The 21,236-nt window shown below is 51.1% G+C and overlaps 1 protein-coding gene across 1 annotated transcript in view; it reads left to right on the top strand.

Moving 5' to 3' along the window:
* Positions 1-9,951: 9,951 nt before the first annotated feature.
* NEBL (nebulette) overlaps positions 9,952-21,236 on the top strand; it is a 341,590-nt gene continuing 330,305 nt past the window's right edge. The window contains exons 1-2 of the mRNA XM_037837689.1: positions 9,952-10,311; positions 11,213-11,307. Of these exons, the coding sequence (XP_037693617.1) occupies positions 10,243-10,311; positions 11,213-11,307 (164 nt within the window). The 5' untranslated portion in view covers positions 9,952-10,242. The remainder of the gene's footprint in view (positions 10,312-11,212; positions 11,308-21,236) is intronic.

Here is a 21,236-nt window from a genome sequence, read left to right as displayed (position 1 = left end):
AAGTAAAAAAGAACACCCAAAATAACCCATTCCCCCATTCTTCATTTACTTTTTTTTGTTCCCATTTTTCTACTCATCTGTCCATACATTGGATAAAGGGAGTGTGAGCCACGAGGTTTTCACAACCACACATTCACACCATATAAGTTATACAATTGCACACTTCTCTTCAAGAATCAAGGCCTATCAGGCTGCAGCTCAACAGTTTCAGGTATTTCCTTCTAGTTATTTTAATACGCTAAAAGCTAAAAACAGATATCTATATAATGCATAAGAATAACCTCCAGAATGACCTCTTGACTCCATTTGAGATCTCTCAGCTCCTAAAACCTTATTTTGTTTCATTTCTCTTTCCCTTTTCGGTCATGAAGATTTTCTCAGTCCCATGATGCTGGGTCCAGGCTCATCCCTGGGAGTCATGTCCCACATTGCCAGGGGGATTTATACCCCTGGGAGTCATGCCCCATGTAGGGGGGAGGGCAGTTAGTTTACCTGCGGAGTTGGCTTAGAGAGAGGCCACATCTGAGCAACAAAAGGGGTTCTCTTAGGCACAATTATAAGTAGGCTTAATCTCTCCTTTGCAGTAACAAGATTCATAAGGGCAAGCCTCAAGATTGAGGGCTCAGCCTTCTAAATTGATAGTCCCTACTGCTAGTGAGACTATCAGGAACTCCCCAGGTGGGAAAGTTTAATATTTCCATATTTTTCCCCAGTCCCTCAAGGGGACTTTTCAAATACTTTTTAATCCTCTGCCCAAATTACTCTTGGATGTATTGGGGCTTCACACTAATCTGTACAAACAAACCAGCAGATTCATTTTTAAAAGTTTTAAAAGTGTGCACTAATTTTACCAAAAGTTTTAAAAATTTGAAAGTCCCTTTTTGTTTTCCTGTTTTATTAAATGATGCTATTTAGAGAGATGCACTTCAGGAATCAAAGCCCCTTGGAACAAATCTCTGCCGTCATCCTTAATGGGCTTCTCTGGGAGCTCAAGCAGTGGCTGGAACATCATGGAATTTCCCATTTCAGCAGAAATCGTGAAAAGTAAGAGAAAGACAAAATAGGAGGCCCACAAAGGTCAGACCCAAGCATTTTCCGAACGGCAATATCTGCTGCACATACTCCTAGAAATTTATGAAGGTCACGGTGTGTCACAGGGACCATGAAGACAGAGCAGGAAAAGGTGGTGAGATTCCGCGTCCTCAGCCGGCTCTGGGTCCTGTCCTCCACTCCCTGGTGGTCCCCGGGTGGGGGGGTCCCGTCGTTCTCGGCCACCAGCCCCTGCCCAGCAGGTGCCGGCAGCCCCTGGGAGGGAGGCACCCTGTGCCCTGGGGGTTTACCAGTCACATGCTTTAACATTCGAACAAAACCCAACCGAAGCCCACAGCCTACAATTTTCCTGAGAACTGGTCATTGCTTCCCCTCGTTCTACCTTCTCCTCTAACCAGGCAAGGGACGGGTCATTTGGAGATGACTTGTCGGTGCGGTGCGTGTGGGGTTGGGAAGGTGGGGCCGTGAAAAGGTTAGCATCCATCTCAGAAACAAAGCAGCCGTGCTCTTTATAGAAGAGTTTTCTGCAGAAAATTTGGAAACTATAGATAGAAAGGCAAATGCCAACCAACTGTACCCCCATTCCAACTTTCGGTGCACACCGGGCAGTGTTTCTATGCACTTACGTCTATAAAATTAACAAAATCGAGATCATAGTGAACCTTGTTTTTATAACCTGCTGTTTTCACTTAACAAAATATCAGAAACCTTTTTTCAGGTCACTAAATGCTCTTTAGCATTATGTTTTACCTTTTTGCTTTAATTTTAAAAACATCCTCTGTTACAGCACCACAGCCAGCTCTGGTTTGTTTTACTTGAGCTTTAATACCTATTTTTATTGGATGAAACTGCTGCAGCAGCAGCAAGGACCTTATTCTTTCTCTCTCTCTCTCTCTCTACTATAATAAAGACTCTGTCTCCATCCATTGCCGATGTGGTCACTTCCGTCCATTTCTCTGAATTCATTTTACTCACGCTGAGGAACACTGACTTGCACCGAGGCCGCCTACTCTCTTTGAACTGCAAAATGTCGCTAAGGAGCAGACGCCACACTTTTCTTGTTCGATGAGTCACTGCAAATGTAGGAAAGTCACTTCCAGATCCTTCGGGGAGACCTCAGACCTTTTGCTGAGCAAGGAGCCAATGCATTAACTTCACTTTCAATTTAGCTTTGCTACATTTTTTTTTTTTTCTGTATGTATTCAAATCAGGAAAACATCTTCTGACAAGCTCGAACCCATAGTCTACTGGAAACCAAAAAAATTATGATCCAGGAAATACGTAAAAAGGCTGGTAAGGTGAATCGCTAGCTTAGCTCGCCTCAGGGCTGGCCTCCCTTCTTCACCCATCTCACAATTCAGGACCTTCGCTAGCACCTCATCTCTGTGAGCTCAACTGCAGCCTCAGCTGCATTTAATGCCTATTTAATACCCCAAGAATATTAATCGGCTAAACTAATCTGTTACTTTAAAACAAGACGTGTGCTACTTCTGTCAACCACTCAGATGGCATCTCTCCTGGCCGCTGCTCTGTTGGCGTTTTCCAGGCACTTGGTTTTGCTGTGATTTGTTTCTGGGCCCCTGCGGCTTCGGCCACACTGGGGTTCAGCTCCCCCCGTGGCCTCCCTGAGCTCTGTGCCTGCCACCTCCTTCTCCTCCGTCCTCGCTACACTCACCTCCTCCACCCCTCAACCTCCCTCCTTCCTTTCCTTCCCATCTTCACTTCACTTCTTCTTTCCCCATCTCCCGCCCTCTCTCCCCTCTCCTTCCCCTTCCACGTGCCCCTGCGCTCGTTCCTTTTGTCCCTGCTGCCACAGCTGAGGTGCCAGGCATTTGGCAGCAGGGGTCCCTGCCTGCAGCCCTGCAGAGGGGGCCAAGGCTGAGCCCTTGCCCCTGCCCTGTCGGTGCCACCTGTGCCCGTCTCAGGCTGCGGGAGCACTTGCCGTCTGAGTGGCCACGAGTGGCTCCTCGGCACTTGAGTGGCACCAAGTGGGCAGTGCTCCAAGGGTAAAGTACACAGGGCAGTGCATTTTTAGCAGGAAAAAAGAATGCAAACTATCCCACTGATTTCCAAAATATTGGAATAATATTTTGGATCAGTTGGGTAAAGAAGATACATTATTAAAATACTTTTGTTTCTTTTTACTTTTTTTTTAAATGCAGCTACTAGAAAATGTACAATTACACGTGGCTCACATTTGTAGTTCTTGCTGCATTTCTATGGGACAGTGCAGGGATGGAGCTCTGACTATTTGCTGAGAACTTGCAGATACTCAATTGCTAAAGGCTCAGAGCTTTGTTTGGAGGCCATCAGGATTTCTTTGTCCTTAAGTACTTTTGGGTCTTAGAAATGGGAATAGAATGCCTTAAAGACAAGAATACAAATACTTCTACTAATTTATCCTAAAATTCATTTAATGGGGAAAAAACTCAAAATAGCAGCCACATCTTATCTGTGGTCAGATTTTGGTCCAGAATGACATCCAGATTTTGAAAAGGGGCCTATCCACCACCTTTGTCCCTGAGCTAACTCTCCTGGATGGGCCGGGCCACTGAAGGCCCTCCACGACCCCTGGGCCTGTGGGACCTCGTTTTGGCCCCTCCTCAGCCCCCCCCCCCCCCCAGAGCTGCTTGGAGCTGACCCGGGACCACCAGGACGCCGGCCTGAGGCCCAGGGCTGTGTGGAGACGAGCCGGGCTAATCAGCATGTCATCTTGGGAATCTGCGCTGGAAATACGGAAAGAATAAGTCTGTAAACCGTGGGGTGCGAAGATAACTCGTCAGGAGACGCAGCCGGGCCACGGGGTGGGGGGGCCACAGCCAGCCAACAACAGGAGGAGGAGATCAAGCAAAGGAAGGGTCTCGAGCAGGGACACCTGGCCACAGGTGCACTAAGATACCTATGAGGGCGGTGGTGAAGACAGACGGGGGCGATGGGCTGAGTGGTGCCAATGGCGGATGGCTGTGGCGAAGGTCCTTGCACCGATTCTGTCACAGAGCTGACTTTCTCCCCCTGTAGCCTGGCTTTACAATGATTCCTTCTTTTCTGGAGCTGGGCTGTTCGCCTTTCCCCGGTTGCTGTGTGTCGGGAACGTTGCCGTACTGGAGTGGGTCTCTGTTTCTTGACCAGAGAGTCATAGGAAACACTACCGTCTCTTTGGATCATTTTTAGGGCTAATGATTTTTCCACCTAAAACAGCTTTTGAGTAGTAGGTCCTCCCAGCCCCTTTCTCCTCCCACGTCCTCCATTCTGTTAGCTCCACACAGAATTTTAATCAACCTACTCTAACCCTAGTTTTTTTAATCCCTAAAACAACCCTTCATTAACTGCCCCTGATTTATGTAATTTAACATTACTTTCAAAATGATTAAAATCTGTATTTGCTTTGTGCATATTGAGAAAGATGATCCTTTAATCTGTCAGTGAACATAATTGCAATTCTTGCCAAGCAGTTTGGAAATCTACATTCCTTTGAAGTCCAAAATTGATGCTACTTTATGAGTCAGAGCTTTGGTATAAAAGTTGTAAGACTTACTCTAAGGAATTAAAAAGCCTTATCTTTATTTCTATCACTATTTTTATTGTTCTAGTTCTGAATTGACTACAATCCTAGCTGAGGTTTACAGTAAAAACAAGATACCGTCTTAAAAACATATAATTTTATTTTCTTATATGGGTGCAATAAGCAAAGTATTTTTAATGTAAATTTTATTTTTATAGCTTGATATTTATCAAGTTTGGCAGATGACTCAGAAGCAGGCTTGAAATAAATGAAGAGGGTAAGATGACATTCATATACTTATTGTCTTCCATCTGAGTTGTACTAAAATTTTCAAGGAGTCTGATTTTATTTACTTGTTTTTGCTCTCGTCATTCAAAGACCAAACAAGTATTTACTAAGTTCTTACTGGGTACTCGACATTAAGCTCAGTGTTTGACAGGAATTAAGTTTTATTTTTTTAGTAATGCACTTCAGGGGTCCCAGGTCTGGAGTTAAGGATCTTCTTTCTGGCACCTCTCTGAGCCCTGTCCGTCCTTCCACATCTCTTGTGGTGATGAGAGGACCGTTTAGAGGACTGCTAGGCAACAATCCAAGGAGGACCTGCAAAGGAGGTAAACTGAGGCAGGGGCAGTGGGATGGGACAGACCCAGGAGCTTTTTTGGCAAGACTGTTGGCAGGTTGGGTGACTGCCAGGACTGGTTAAGGAGGGCAGAGTCCAGGTTGATTTTTAGGGTTCTGGCCAGCAGATAGGGATGTTACACCTTGAGTGTGAAGTACCTATCCTAGTTGTATCTATACGTGCAAAATGAGGTGGAGAAGTGAGACAATTATCTGCGGACTTCCAGGTAAAATAAGTCCTGTTATTAGGCTGGGCATGGGAGAGAATGAGGGCGCACTGTGCTTTTGGCCATCTCACTTCAGGCCGTCTTCCGTGGGGACAACAGCGATAACGGATCACAGCCAACCTGACTTCCAGCTGGTTCTTTCAGGACTCCCTAAGGTGAGAAAGACTTCACTCAGAGAGGCTGACTTCATTTCCTGTGGCTGCTGCAGCAAATCACAAATCCAGCGACTAAAAACAGCACCCAGTTAGCACGTCCAGTTCTGGAGGTGGGAGGGTCCACGATCAAGGTGTTGGCCGGTCGCCCTCCCGCTGGAGGCTCCAGGTGTGAGCCATTTGCTGGCCCTTTCCGGCTTCTGGAGCTCGCCAGCGTTCCTTGGCTCCCGGCTCCTCCCTCCACCCCGGAGGCCCACCCTGCAGCGTCCCCAAATCTCTCTCTCGAGCTTCTGCTGTGCCGTCATGTCTCCTCCTTTGGCTCCGACTCTCCTGCTTCCCTCTCAGAAGGACCCCTGTGAAGACACTGGGCCCACTGGGACAATCCAGTGTCCTCACCCAGCCCAGGGTCCTTAATCGCATCTGCAGAGCCCCCTTTGCCACATGACGGAACAAGATCACAGGTGCTGGGGACTAGGAGAGGACATCTTCGGGGGTCATTATTCTGCCTACTAAGAGGGTCTGGTCTGTCTCCTACCTCATCCTGGGGGCTCAGTTTCTGAAGGGGCAAAACCACGTGTGGCTGCTCCCCTGTGCCTCTTTTCTGTTTTTTTTCCAGATCCTAATAGGCTCTGGGTCAACCCTGCAATTACGAGCTGGTATCTACCAAGACTTTTGGTAAATCAGAGTTTGGGGGTGCACATTGTGATGAGATGTGTCATCCACCCAGAACTAGTTCATCAATATTTAAAGTCCGTAGGTATGCTATGCTATGTTGAGAGGGGTCAGTGAAGGAATTTACATGAATTTCCAGTATGTATAAAAATTTAAAGCAGAACCATCTCTAAAACAAGGAAAATTAGGGTAATGACCCTAAAACCTCACTTGAGGGGGTCTTGTATTCTTGGAGAAGAGGCACCAGATAGCTCCTACTCCTCCTTGAAGACCGTAGAGGCCACTTCCTCTAAGAGCTTTCCCTGACCTCCTGGTGGGCAGAACTTTATTGGAACATCTACCACATTGTATTACAGTTCTTAGCTTACGTTTCTGTCTCACTAGATGGAATTTAAGCAGAGATTCTGCCTTACTCCCCATTGTATCTCCTCGTGCCCAACACCCTCTCTACCAATAACTGCATATCGAATGGATGAAAGGAGGAGATTCTGTGGCTACGGCAGCTGCTGAATCCTGAATTTCCCATGTTTTTCTTTTACATTTCTCATTGACTTGCAGGGGTACCATTGTGATAAGTGAGATAAATTTCTCTACGGTGCTTAACCTCTTTGGAGACCAACTTCTTCAGGCTAAGGCCAACTATCAAATGACATGGTGAGCTAAAATTTAACATTTTCCTTTAGTTCTGCCTACAAAGTTGTTGTTTGGGAAAACTCGCATCCATGGTAAATTTGAGGCCGCTGGTAGCAACGCACACAATTTTACACAGTGCCTGACAAATGGAAGGCATGTCATAAGCCTCATGGAAAGACCTCACGGTTCATTAGTAAGAAGAGCTATGCTTTGTTGGCCATCACACTTCTAACAGCTCATCTTTCAGAAAAGTAAAAAAAGAAACACTGACTCTTGCATGTAAATTCATTAGTTCCTGGTTGCTAATGGAGCGGAACGCACTTCCATTTTCATCACTGATGTATTAGTCAGTTTTTGCTGCAGTAACAAACATCCTCTTCCCCCCTCCCTGCCCCAATCTCAGCGGCTTACAGCAACAATTCTTCTTGCTTGTGTTCTGGGAGGGCTGTGGGTTTGCTGTGGCTTTACTGGGTAAAGCTGGGCTCCACTGGCTTTATGGGTTGTCTCACTCCCTGGGGTTCTTCTCTCCCCAGGGGGGCTGGGGGACAGGCGCAAATATGCAAGTGCATTTAAAGCTTCTGCTCCAGTACCCATATGTCACATCCACTCTCCTTGCACACAGGCTGTCACCCGGACAAACCCAGAGTCACTGCTGTGGGGGAGGCCACTGCCTGGAGGAGAGTGTCACCAGGTCTGGAGGGAGCCCCAAATTGTGAACCAGTCATACAATCCACTACAATCCAAAGTAAAAAAAAAAAAAAAAAAAAAAAAAGCCACTATCTGGCCTTTTGTAGTATTAATTACTCTCTCGACTTTCAGTCTGGGGCTCAATTACATGGCCTGAATGATAAAGGTTTTCCATAGGTTCTACATAAATAAGCCACAGCAAAAAAAGGAAACTGACTTGGGAATTTTAGCTAAATTTAGCTAAAACAAAAACTTTAATTATTTAAGTATATAAATATTTTTATGAGGATGATGAGGGTCAGTTATTTTTTATATCTGGGGAGGTTCAAGCCAGCAGAAATGGATTTACCTTAAAGTAGGGCTGTCGAGGTAGAGTTACAATAAAAGAAGGATTTCTTGACCAGTCGAGTCCGAAATGATATGGAAGGATATGGAAGGGGTCTTTCTAGTGAATAATGGAATCATTTATCTGCTCAAAGGAGAAAGCTGGGCCAGCCGACAGGTTTCTGCCAATTCTCTGTTTATAGTACTTTGAATTTGGAAATAAAGAAGTCTTTTTAACACAGATGGTGTTAAAATTCTTCTTACATCAGTAAAATGGCATTGAAAAACGTAGAAGCTGGCTTTGTAGAGAATGAAAATAGCAAGGGAAAAAAAGAAATGAGAGGAAAATATAACTGAGCATTCAGTGCTTATTCTTGAGAGAACAAAACATCACAGTTAATTCTAGCTTTAATTTATTCACTTGTATGCAAACTTTCTTTCAAAAAGCATTTAATAAGTGCCTACTATGTGTGAAGCATTGTGATGGGCACTGGTTTACTACAAAACTATACAATTTATAGTATAAATTGTATAGTATTGTATTGTACAGTACAATCAGCTATAAATCTCACACATCATCACTCTGTTGGAATTTTATGCTTACCATTTTAAAAAGGGAATAAGATTTTTTGGACCACATTTTATTATCTACAGTTACGAGAATCTAAATGCTAAAGAAATTACTGCCTTTCAGGTGATCACATAAATATTTTTTTTCCTCAGGCATTTCTGATGAGCTCTGGAGTGTTTTCCAAATGACAAGGGGTCCTCTCTGTGACAGCAGATTTATTGTTTGCTTTGGGCACAGTCGTGAGGCTGTTGCAGTTGGATGATACTTTTTAAGAAGTTACCTCTTCTGAAAGTCAAAATGCAATCTCTTTCTTTTTTCATGAAAGGCTGCATTTGTGATTTTTTTTTCTTAAGTGGCAGAAATACTTGTCCCAGTAGTTGCTATGCAAATACTTGTCCCAGTAGTTGCTATGCTGGCGACGGAGTGTGTTTGCTCGCTGGGTGTGACCAGCCTGCGACGCAGGAGCTGACGGGCAGTGCTTCCAGGGTGCGCGCTGCTCTGGAGAGGGGGCAGGGGCTGCTCTGGGGCTCGTGGCGTCACCCCCATTTTCAGATTAGAAAACCGAGGCCGAGGGAGGTTGAGAGCTTTACACGAGGCCGCCTTCTCGTCACCCCCGGGCTGGGCCTGGGAGCCGGGCAGCGGCGCGGGTTTGCCGCCAGCCCACTCACCTGCGGTCCGGGCGCAGCTAACCCGGCTCCTGATCCCTCCGTTCCTGCCGCGCTCGGCCTCGGGCGGGCTGTTCCCCTCGCCGGGTGGGCACCGCGCTCGCCATGGCGCCGGCCCCGCAGGCCCTGCCGGCGTTTAACCGCGAACGCGCCGGCGACCCCGAGCCCACGCTCCCCGCCAGGACAGGCTCGCTCGGGCCCGGGGGACCAGCCGCTGTCCCAGAGCTGAGCAGCGAGACGCGGGGCTGGGGACGGGCACAGGGCTCGGCCCCTCGGGGTCCCGGGACATCCCGCAGCCGCGGGGCACCCCCCTCGCAGAGGCCCGTGGACACGAGTCTCGGGGGGCCCTGGTCTCCGGCTCCGCGGCCCGAGCGGGGGCTGCGCGCGGCGGGGACAGGCGGGGCCGGGGCCGGGGCGCGGGGGCTGGGGGCGCCGCCCGCGGTCTGCACGGGGAGGGCCGGGCGCCCGGCCCCCAGCCCCGCCCCTCCCCTCCCACCCCGGACCCGCGCGCCCGCGGCCGCCCCGCACCAGCGTCAGCCGGGAGGGGGAGGGGCAGGCAGAGAGAGGGGCTGCGACCCCCACCCGGCTCCACCAGCGTCCCCCGTCCCCGCTGTCCCCACACCGCCCTCACCCCCACTGCGCTCCCTCCCCCGCCCCCGTCAGCCCAGCCCCCTCACCCCCACTGCGCTCCCTCCCGGCTCCCCCCGTTCCCCCAGGCCTCTCACCCCCCGCGCCGTCTCCCCCGCCCCCGTGTCCCCTCCCCTCCCTCTCCCCGCCGCCCACCTGCCCGCCACCCCCTCCCCCAGCCCTCCCCTCCCCCTCACTCCCCCCCCCTCCCCGGGCCGGGCGTGCTCGCTCCCTGCACCGGGGCTGCGCGCCGGTGGGTTTGGCCTGCGCGGCGGCGACGGCGGTGGCGAGGGGCGGGCGCGGAGCCGGCGTGAGTCACCCGTACCTGGGGCGCCGAGCGGCAGCCGGAGCCGGAGCGGAGCCCCCGCGCAGCCCGCAGAGCCCCGCGCCTCGCCCGCGCGCGTCCCCCGCGCCCCCGGCGCCCCTCGCCCCCGCCGGCCCGAGGCGGTGCGGGGCCGGGGCATGTCCCAGCGGCCCCTCGGAGCCCCCCGCCGCCGCCCCGGGAGCCGCGACCATGAACCCCCCGTGTGCGCGCTGCGGGAAAGTCGTGTATCCCACGGAGAAAGTCACCTGCCTGGACAAGGTGAGCGGGCGGCACCTGCCCTAGGGGCGGCCTCGCGGGCAGGGGCGCGGGAGGCGTCGGGCCGGGCCGGGGTGCGGGCTGGGCGGGCCCGGGGAGTCCCTGCGGGGGTGCCGCGGGGAGCCCGGCCGGGGACAGCGGGCGCCCGCCCGCCCCCGCCCCCGCCCCCGCCATCCGAGCCCGCCCGCAGCCCGGGACGCCCGCGGGGTGGCGAGGCGAAGGGGGCTCAAGATGTCAGCCGGCGGCCGCCGCCGCATCGCGGGGCGTCATCCCGCTCGGAGCCCACCGGGCCTCGCCGCCGGGTCGCGGAGCCCCGGGAAAGGGCTGGGGCTAACCCCAGCCTGGCGCCCTGTCCTCCCGGGGCTGGAGGGCGCGGACCCGAGCGACGGGCCCCCGGAGCCAGCTCGAGCGTCCCCCGCCGCCCCCTCCTCGCGCGGCGACCCCCGGCTCCCGGGCCCCGCAGTTCCGGGGATGGCGGCTCCGGCCCCTTCCCAGCCCGGCCCCTGCCCGCCGGGCCGCCTGCCGCGGGGCGCTGCGTCCTTACGGAGCCCTCACAAACCTGCGCCCAGGCCCTTGGCGCTCCGACCCGGGGTACCCTTTCCCCACCCCCAAGCTCACCTCCTTTCGGGGAGTTCGGGGAGGTGAGTGCGCGGAGGACAGAGCCCTGAGCTCCCCCCCCCCCGGAGTCTGCAGTTGGGGTGCGGCGGGACGGAAAACTCGGTTCTGATCCTGCCTGCTTTATTGGGACCGCAAGTGGGTAAATGGACCCCCGGTCTCTTCCCTACAGTTGCGTTGTTCTCTGTTCAAATGTTACGGCGGACGCACGTCCAACACGCTTTCCTTCCGTAGCTGCCCTGGAGAGAACTGGCATCCTAGTAAATTTCAAATATTTATCTTTTTCCAGTACTGGCATAAAGGCTGTTTCCACTGCGAGGTCTGCAAGATGGCTCTGAACATGAGCAACTACAAAGGCTATGAAAAGAAGCCCTACTGTAACGCGTGAGTGTTGCGTTAGCCAGGTGTGGCCGGGGCGGAGCAGGAGCCGCTGTACCTGTTCCCAGATCTGGCCCGTCGTCGCGGGCGGGGCCTGTCACCGGTTCACGCCGCCGGGGCTGGGGCCGAGCCCTTTGTTGAAGGTCACAAGGCCCAGGGTCATTTGGGTGTCTTTCACCCAGGTGGTTCGTTTTGGAGGTTCTCCTTGCGGTGGAATCAGGGGTGCCTGCTTGGACCCTGAGAAGGGGTGGGTGGGCTCTGAAGTGCGGGGCAGGTCCATCCAGGTTCCATTTCGATGCTCCGAGGTCGCTACTCTGCAGTTTTGTGTCCACGCCCGGTCACCGGGGAAAGCAGCCTGGTTCTCTTGTCTCGGTGGAGAACCAGGGAACCGGCCGTGAGTAATTCTGCTGCGGAAGCTGAGGAGGGGAGGTTCTTGGGCAGGCTTCCGGGCGGGCCTGCTTGGCGCCAATTCTGAGATGCTGCTGATGGCTCCGAGCTCATGTTTAGCCCCCGGTCTGCCCGCAGCTCACTCAGTGACCCTTTACTCTTCACCAGGACCGTACAGTTAGCGGATGCTGTTGTTATCCCCGTTGGAAGCTTGAAGGAAGGGGCACTGTGGTGCGGGTAAGCCCCCCGAGGGGCTCAGGGGCTCCTGACGTGGCAGGTGGTTAAGTTGACCAGTTTCCCCCGGTGGCCTCCTGGGCCAGGGATGGCTCTCTCTGTTCCCCTGGGTGGCCGTCCTGGACTCTTCTCACATGGGGTCTCTCGGCCGGACTGCGGGGCCGTCCGCCTGCTCCCCCGCAGGACCGCAGAGGGGCTCTGAGGCCCCCTGACCTTGCTCTGTGGTCCCTGCAGATTTTGAAGCAGGTTCCTTGGGTGTCCTGTTGAGGGAGGCCCCCGGCTTCATTCCCACCCGCCCCGTCCTGGGAGAGTGTTGGAAGAGGACGTTTTTGGTGCACAGGTGTAGTGGGTGAGGACCTGTCTGGGGAAGAGCTTTTATCCTTTAGCCTCTGTGTCTCCGCCAGGTCCTGGCTTAGAGCTGAGGCGGACCAGGACCTTTTGAAGAAATTAGAAAACGGGGGCACTGGGCAGCATTCGGGACTTTCTTGAAGTGAAGGCCAAACTTACGGACGTTTTCAGCCTGTCTGCAGCGTGCCTCTCCCTGGGGTGCTGTGAAGCAAAATGGAGATTTCAGCGCCTTGGTCTCCTGCTTCCCTTTAAGAGAGGGGTGAAGGACCCCTCTTAGGATCAAAGGCGGGCTGCAGCGCAGGGGGGGAAGGGGAAGGAGAGCCTCAGTAAATGGGGCTAGGGGAGGGCGGCCTGGGGGGCTGAATCAGGGCTCTTTACAGCACTGCAGGCCCCAGTGGGGAGAGGAGAGGAAGACAGGAGAGAAAGCCAAGGAGGAGAAGGTGAAGATTAACATATATATGTAATATGTAATATATGTAATATGTATATGTTGTATATATGGAAAGAAAGAATTGAGCAAAGGAAAAAAAGAAATGTTAAAAAAAAAGGACAGGAAGGAGGTGCCCGTGTGCCCGCTGATCACCGTGTGCTCCTTGGGGACTCGCTGCCAGCCGCCTAGTTTAAGCTCAGTCCAGCTGGAAAGGCAGACCGGAGTTTCGAGGGGCCTGGCCCGCGTCCCCCTTCATGGCAAGCTGTCAGCCGTTCGGACCCGAACCCAGAGAGGCTCTTTTTAACTAGGAAGCACCGTGCTGTGTGGTTTTAGCCATGAGCCTTATTTTTAATACTTTAGGTGTCTCGAGATGGAGTGCTTACAGCATTTCTCCCTAAGGTTTCTTGTGTGAGGCTGGGGCTTTCCTGTGTGTTTTAAGTTGGAATTTCTTGAATCTGGCTCCTGGCCATCTACCTCATTGAGCGTGTGGAGAGGAGCGCACAGGGAGCACCCGGGAGTGAGTGGAGGGAGCTGATGTTGTAAATGTGTCTGATCCGGCCTTCGGTTCATGTCCCAAGCGTGACCTGCCATCTCCAGAGAGCAGAACCCCAGAAAGCGGCAGGTTCTGCCTGCCTCGAGGTTCTGGGCTCGGGAACCCTTAACTTCCTAAGCTTGGGGGTCCGCGGGGACTGCCCTCTGGGGGGTCCACTCTGAATCGTCCGAGTGTGGCCGTCAGCTGGTCCTCTGTTAGAGGACCATGTTATCCCCGGGTCAGTGGTGGAAAACAGATTCTCAAACATACACTGCTACTGGAAAATGAAATATTCCACGTCTGTGTAGAGCAATGTTCTATCTGTTCTGAGTTTGGTACAAGATTCAACATACATATATACATAAATGAAAATGACTAATCTTCCCCCTGAAACTTTTTATGGTGGAAATTTTCAGACATACAAAATGGTTGAAAGAATAATAACAATGAATATCTTTATATCTGCCACAGAAATTCTACTCTTGTTAACATTCTACCACCTTTGCTTCATATTTTTAGCTACCTAAATATATATACCAATCATTTTATTATTGTCACACCATTTAAAAGGCAGTTTCATATATCATGGCACTTCGTCCCTAAAAACAACAGCATGAACCTCCCAAGAATAAGGCCGTTTTCTCAAAGGATCACAGAGCCCTATCGTGCCTAAGAAAATTAATAGAGATTCCATAATAACATCTCCTCCATGTCCACATTTCCCCCATTGTCCCAAAAAGCCTTTGTAGCTTTTTTTCAAACCAAGATCTAATTAAGGTTCATATTTTACATTTAGTTGTCATGAAAATGACCCCTTTCTTGGTTCATGGAGATTCAATATCAGTTCTTTAATTTCTGATGACATTTATGTTGCTTTCCATAACCTCTCAGTGTTTTCAGAAAGAGATTTAAGTAGCATTTCTTGTGACAACATAATTAAATTAAGAACCTTTAAAATAAATACTAGGAATAACGCTTTAAAAATTTGAAGGCAAGAGCAGAGACATTTAGAATTATGTTAAGGAAACATAAAGACTTCTTATTTCAGTTGCTACCTGAGGGCATTTTTAAAATGGAATGAAGGAGCGAGCTCCAATTCAGTTTAAATGTGTTGCTTGTTTATATTATATATAGAATATAAACTATAAAAAATTTAAGTTTCCTGTTTGATTTTGTGCAAAGGGGAACATGTATAAAATATAATTTACTTGATATTTAAATTTTGATCTTTTGTTAGATGTCAGGCAGACACAGTACACATCTAGTTCCTGATGCAGCAGAGGACACTGTGAAAATATTTAAAAAACAAGCTGGTCTGCTTCAGTGCCTGTCATGTTTTCATAAGCAGGCAGGCGTTCTTTAGCAGAGTCAGGGTTTTTTTTTTCTCCTTTATCATGGAACTTGTAAAGAAAAGAGGACTAGACAATATTCTTATTGCCCAGAGATGCTGAGCAAAATAACACTAGATGATTAGACAAAAAATACCACTCATGTTTATATGCAAAGTTACATGCCAAATTGAACTGTCAATATTTTGATACCCAGTGAGCCATGCAAAGAATATAAACCCCAAAGGCCATTTATCAAATAAATGATTTAATTTATTGTGTGTGAAAGTCAAAATTGCATGAGTTATGTGTTTATAAAAAAATAGATCAGTTCTTAAAATTTTAGGAGAAACATTTCCACTCAGGAATAGCAAGGCCTGTGATTAGTGTGCTGCCACGAAATGTCAAGTTATTTTAGCTCTGGGGAGGGACCTTGGCGAGTCATTCCCCCAAATCATCACTTTGGCAGGATTTTTTTTTTTTGAAAGGGGAGGGAGGAAAAAACTTGTGCTGACCTGATCACGTTTAAGATATTTTGTACCTATATCAAATGTATCTTTAATTCTGGCCCTAAAAAAACACAGATATCTGTGCTGAATATGTTTAGTTATCCTTCCAAATGAAACTCCCTCCCGCGAAATGGTTTCCCTTAACGTAATTCTGGAAGACTTTAAAAATAAAACAGCAGGAGCTGAGTGTTGTGTTTACTTGCTCTGCCTGCGTTTGGGTTCTCTTTCTGGAATATTTCTGTCTCCAGCCTGGAGGCGCCGGGCTAGACGCTCAGCCCGCCGGGGCGTGAGGGTTGAGCCGGTGGAGTGTTTTTACTAGGGGGCAATCAGAGGACGTGGAAGGAAATGAGGTTTAGCTGCGAGTTTCCCCACCGTGTGTTTCATTTACCTCTCTTTGGGCCTCCCAAGCCTGGCTCTGGGACACTCTAAGGAGTTGAGTTGTCTCAAGGGGATTGATGAGATTCTCACTGTTAAGTTAGCTTTAATCACATAAGGCTTTTCATGGAAGGCAGCAGGCGGTGGCTGGAGTTTTAGAGCCAGTAGGACTGGCGTGCCCTGCCAGTGAGCCTGTCCATCACTGAGCCTCAGTGCTCTCATCTGTAGGATGGGAACAGCAGTGCCTACCCCCAGCGCTGTGGGAGGGGAGGAGGCAGAGCCCGCTTCACCCCTGCAGCCCTGCAGTGCCCGTTCCCCGGGGCGATGGGGTGGACGGGGTGCGAGGGAGGGGGTGCGTGTGATAAATGGAAGGGTTTACAGCAGCGCTTTCTGCGCTGAGGTGTGCCTCTCGTTAGAGACCTGTGACCAGAATTAAAAAGAGAAAGAAAGAAAGAAAAAGAAAGGCAGAAAAAAAAGAAGGCGAAAGAAAGAAAAAAAGTGAGAAGGAAAGAAAGAAAGAGAGTAGAGTGCACTTGAGTAGTAAAGTGTGTTGTTTGGCAAACACCTCCCCCCTCCCACAGTCGTATGTGTAAATACACGCCCTGGATCACAATGTGAAGTGTTTTCACTGGAATTGATGTCAAGAACGCTCGATAAGCCCTGGTTTAGTCCCAGGGTCTTAATGCCCCTTACATGGGAGAGCCTTGGGGCTGCACATGCAACCCTGCCTGGGGGTTGGGAACTCGGAGGCCATGGCTGTCCCTCTGTGCTGACCCCACCCTGCTCCCCAGGTACCCCCCTGCCCAGCGAGCCCCCGGGTCCCAGCTCAGCACTCATCCCCCTGCATGGTAACCCCAGATCAGCCGGTTCATCTGCCTGGGGCGGGGTGACCCCGGCTCACCTGTCTGGGAACGGGGTGACCCCAGCTCACCTGTCTGGGTCGCCTCTGTCTTCTCAGAGCCTGGCCCTTGGAAAGCGCTGAGCAGGTGTTTGCTGCCCCCCCCCCCCCCGGTCATGACGCACCTACCTGTGAGCCCCTGTTCCGGGTGACCCCAGCGTTGTTTCTGGGAAACCTGGAGTGGTGGGTTGGGATTAGGGGTTGAGGCGGCTGCCTGGAGGTCTGGCCAGTGGGTTTCTCAGTGGGGAAACCGAGGGAAGACGTGTCCCTGCCGGCCGGGTGGGCTTGGCATTCCCAACTCGGGGTTCGGGCTGGGGTTCACCTTCTCTGCCTATAGGCTCGGGTTCAAGATAGGATGTCTTTCTAAAAGCATTTGTTATCAAAGCTGTTTTATTTTCTGCTGGGTTTAATGATAATCTATAAAATGGGAAAGTAATACCCACCTAACAGGAACTTTAGAGGAATTGAGTGGGGAATGTTCTTAAGCCTTAGCACAGCAAGGTGGGTATCACCTGCCAGGTAGCAGACCTTCCCTTATTCACACTACATTGAGAGTTGTTTTCTCATACCCGCCTTGCAGACACGAGTCTGTCACATTGTTGAAAGTGACATTGTTGGCAGTGGCACTTAGTTTCTATGGAAGGACATCATGGCCTGTAGTTAGCATCACTTACCTGTGCCTTGCCTGACTTTTTAGTTATTACTGCATAGAAAAAATTGGGTCTTTTGCCTCATAATATAGGCCTGATATGGGAGGGTGACAGTTTTTTTTGTTATAATTGGAGGATGACAGTTTTTTAAAAAATAGTTGGATGATTGAAAATGATGGAAGGAGATGCTTTATTTGAGCCAACTAAAAAGGTTCCAGCATATACTTAAAATGGTCTAATTCTCGTTACCTTATTGAATCATTAACCATCTCAAATGCAGTTTAGTATCTCTTGAAGCCATTTTGAAAGATCATATTTAAAAATCATGCCGAGTTCTCCCCCCTTTGAAAATATCCCCAAGAGGTGCCCTTGAAATGCACTTTCTCTTTCTGAGGATGTGTTTATTATGGAATGATGTCGGATTAGAAAGGATTTTGAGATGAAGCCCCGCAGATGCCTGCCACGTTGTGGCGGAGGCGAGGCCGTCGCGGGACAGGGATGTGCGGCTTGGAGGCGTATTGGTTATGTGTCGGGCCCGGGAAAGGGTGCATTTCGGTGTGACTTCTTCCCAGGGTCTCAGAGGACAGCTTCCCGAGCAGGGGCGGGTGCTGGGGATGTCAGGAGAGAGAGCTGGACAGACTGACTCCCTCCGGCCACCCTGGGAGCTTCGAGCCCTTGGAGCTCAGCTCTGGGAAGGCAGGTGGAAGGTCTTTTCTTTCCTTTTCTTTCCGCTCCCGTTCTGTGGTTGGCGTTGGGAGGAGGACCTGGGCTTTCACCCGTGGGAGACGTGAGATCCAGAATATGGATGAGCTGAGTTTCCAGAACATTCGTGGCACTTAGGAGAAAGGATTATTATTGATCCTTCCTTGCACCCCTGGAGCACCATCGCCGAGCAGAGAGGAAGCTGCGAGGGGGTGGGTCTCAGTAGCCGTGCTGGTGCCCGCCAGCCCTGGGAACCCCAAGTTCTTTTCGTTTCTGATCACTGTGTCTTTTTCTTGGTGGAGTCCTTGAGGGTGTGCTTTGCATTCCACTTCTGTTGACTCCTCCTCTCTCTCTGTTGACTCGTTTCCATCGAATTCTAGGAGGCGCCAGAAGAAAACTGGTTAGATGTGTGTGTTCCTGATAACTAGTCCGGGCCCTCTTCTGTGTGCACCTCAGCTCAGCAGTCTGGAAGAGCCATTTAGACAAAAATCCTTGATTAGCTACCCCGACCCTCACCCGCCATCCAAGGCAGGTGCAAGCCAAGCACGAGAGCGTGGGGAGGTGGGATGGCCGGGCCCAGGCGAGGCCACACATCTGGGACAGGAGCGGGCAGTTAGATGCTTGCCTGCTGGTATGGAATTGGGTCTTTAAATTTGACTTCATCATCCGTTAACTGATCACAGGGTGAATTCCATCCAATTCAGAAAGAAACGTGCAGTAGCAGCAGCAATGACAGCGGGTAAGTGTGACCGTCAGTGCAGAAACCCGGATCGTGGGAACAGGTGGCTTCCGACGGTCTGTCGGCTGGATGCCCCGCACCGTCCTCTCCTGCCTGCTCTCCACCCTCCTTCAGGGGCCTGCTCGGGCCTTACTGCCGACCAGTGATGCCACCGCCGTCCCCTCCTGCTCTGCCTGCTCCAGTCTTTCTCTTTGGATGCCCTTCCCGCCACCAGATCCCTTCTACAAAAACCCTCAGTGGCTCCCTGTTGCCCACAGAAAAACAGATTAGGTTTCTGAGAGCTCACTCCAGGCCCTTCCCAGCCCACCTCCCACCGCCCTGCCATCAGCCCCGTCCTCTCCAGCCTCGCTGGGCTGCGGCTCTGAAGCCCCCAGCAGGTGCCTTAGTCTGACTCAGTAGCCTCACCTCTAAAATGGGTACAGTAATGAGATCTGCCTTATAGACTTGCGGATTAACTGGAATATCCAAATGTTAAGGTTAGCACAGTGCCAGGCACGTGGTAAGAGACTAAAAAAAGTTAGATATAATGATAATTCTCGTCAACATTGAGCTTGCCATGGTGGTTTGCCCCTTTGCTCAGGCTGCTCTTGATTTGTCCTGTCCTCCCTCTTTTAAAGTTATTTTCATCTGGAAAGCTCCCAGCTCTGGCAGCCTTAGTGTGAAGCCAATTCAAATCTCTCAGTCAGTGACTGCACCTTTTCTTAGAGCTCTGATTGTCATTTTTATACCCCATTTACATCCCATCAGAAGTGGGTTCTCTCTACCCATTGGGCTGGTTTGCTGCTGAGATCGGTCCTTGGGTTGGAGGTGGGCTGCAGGCTGGGCCAGGTGAAGCCAGCGGTGCGAGCTTTGCTTCTTAAAGGGTTGTTTCTGGCAGGTGTTTAAGGACTCGAGCCTGGGTGGGCTTCAGGCTGCCCCATCACATGCCCTATTTGAACTGTCAACACAGCGTTGCTCTTTGACATTATGAACCTCTGTGTCCCATTACGACAAGACTGATGCCCTGAAGTCCGCTGTCTCTGTTTAATCAGTTAGTGGAAATTGGGAAGGACCTGCATGCAGGACATGGATGGGAGGGCCTATTTGTGGAAGATGCCCAGTGTAGCTCTCTAGATTTGGTTTCTGTAAATAAGCAAGTTTTTCCGACCGGCAGGTGACATTCTCGAGGACGGGGAGGGTACCCCGCGGACCCCAGCACCCACTGCGTGCTCAGCGCATGCTCCTCAGTGGAGCCCTGGCCCAGCGAGCCCTGCGGGGGGCCGGCTAGCTCCTTTGCCCGACTGAGCGATGGCGCTCAGCTCACTCCGGTGTTCTGAGCCTAGAGCGCACGCAGTGGGAAGTGCCTTTGCACGGGGTCTGAGCTCACACCGGAGCTGGAGCTGGCTTTGCCCGGACTGGTAATGCCCGGAACGCAGCTGACGAGGTGAAATGCTGAACTCACAGCTAGACGAAACTGTGTGTCCCTCCAACTGGTTGTGGCCATGCATCCGAGCACCAGAAAGCTCCTTTGTAGCATCCCTTTGATGCAGCTGTTTCTCGGTATCTTATGAGTGAATCCTGTGTTTGAGACATTGCACATTTACACATTCACTGGCATGTCCATTTTTTCCCTGGAGATAAATTTGAATTTATTTATTTCCTGAAACTGAATTTAATCAGGGATGAATGGCTCAATCCCTGACGATTGAAAGGTCTTTGCACTTCCTCGTGGAAGAATTTTATTTTCTCACGTAACTTTCTTCAAAGCTCTGTCTTTTCTCCCGGATTTCTAGAGCTTCAAAAACAACTGGGTAGGATCTGTACTGCCCCCCACCCAGCAAAGTCTTTTCTGTTACCAGTGACGTAGTCCTCCGATTTTCATAACATTAAATGGAATTCTATTAAAAGAATTTTAGATGCTTAAGGCAGATAATAATTAAGGGTTATCCCTGTCAGGAATAGAAACACTGCGTTGGAGCAGCTCTTCCTGGGAGCTGCTAAAGAAGGAAGATCCTGCGGGGAGGGTTCGCCCCTGTGGCCTTTTTTTAAAGCAGTGGTTACGTAACGCTGGGTGGGCTCGGCTGGGGGCAGGCGGCTGGCACGGGGGTCCGATCCTCTGCATGCCAGGGACTGAGCCATCCTTGAGACTCACCCACAGCTCTGCCAGGGAAGTGTTCTGGCACACGTCGGAAGAGGAGGATGCTGTTCTCTCTCTATCCAGCGATGAGCATAACGGACTCTGGAGAGGCACGTGTCAGGTGATTTTGAAATTCCCCGCTGTGCGTGGGGACACAGAGTGTCAGCCGATGTTAGCCCCCCAGTGCCTGCTCTGGTGGACCTGCGAGTGGGGTAGATGCTCAGCATTTAAACCCTAATTCCCTGGAGGAGAAGGCGGAGGAGGGAGAGAGGCATCCTCGGACGGGACCATCAGGCAGCCTTGAGGGTCTCCCCTCCTCCCCAGGGCCTGGACGCTGAGAAGGCGACCACCACGTGGTGGGTCGGGCCAGCCCAGTCACGGCAGCGATTTGCAAATAGGCACATCCGTGTGCAGAAAGACGCTTGAAGGTGGAAAAACGTTGGCAAGCATTTGCATGAGCGCCAAGTATCCGCAGGGCGGACTCGTGTCGCTCATCCAGATGGACACGTGGCAGAAGCTCTCTCAGCGTGGTTACAGTTTGGCACCAGGGTGAGGTTTGGGGTACAGGGGGCCTTTCCCGAGACATCTGCTGAGTGTTTCTAAGAGAAAGTCCGTGGACTTTTGCTTTGCTTTTGCTGACGGTCTCACTGTTTTAAATCGCTGTTCTGGGGTTCATTTGGAAAATAA

This window comes from Choloepus didactylus, chromosome 5, assembly GCF_015220235.1.
Source record: "Choloepus didactylus isolate mChoDid1 chromosome 5, mChoDid1.pri, whole genome shotgun sequence".
Taxonomy (NCBI): Eukaryota; Metazoa; Chordata; class Mammalia; order Pilosa; family Megalonychidae; genus Choloepus; species Choloepus didactylus.
This window is presented reverse-complemented; position numbering and strand designations above follow the sequence as displayed.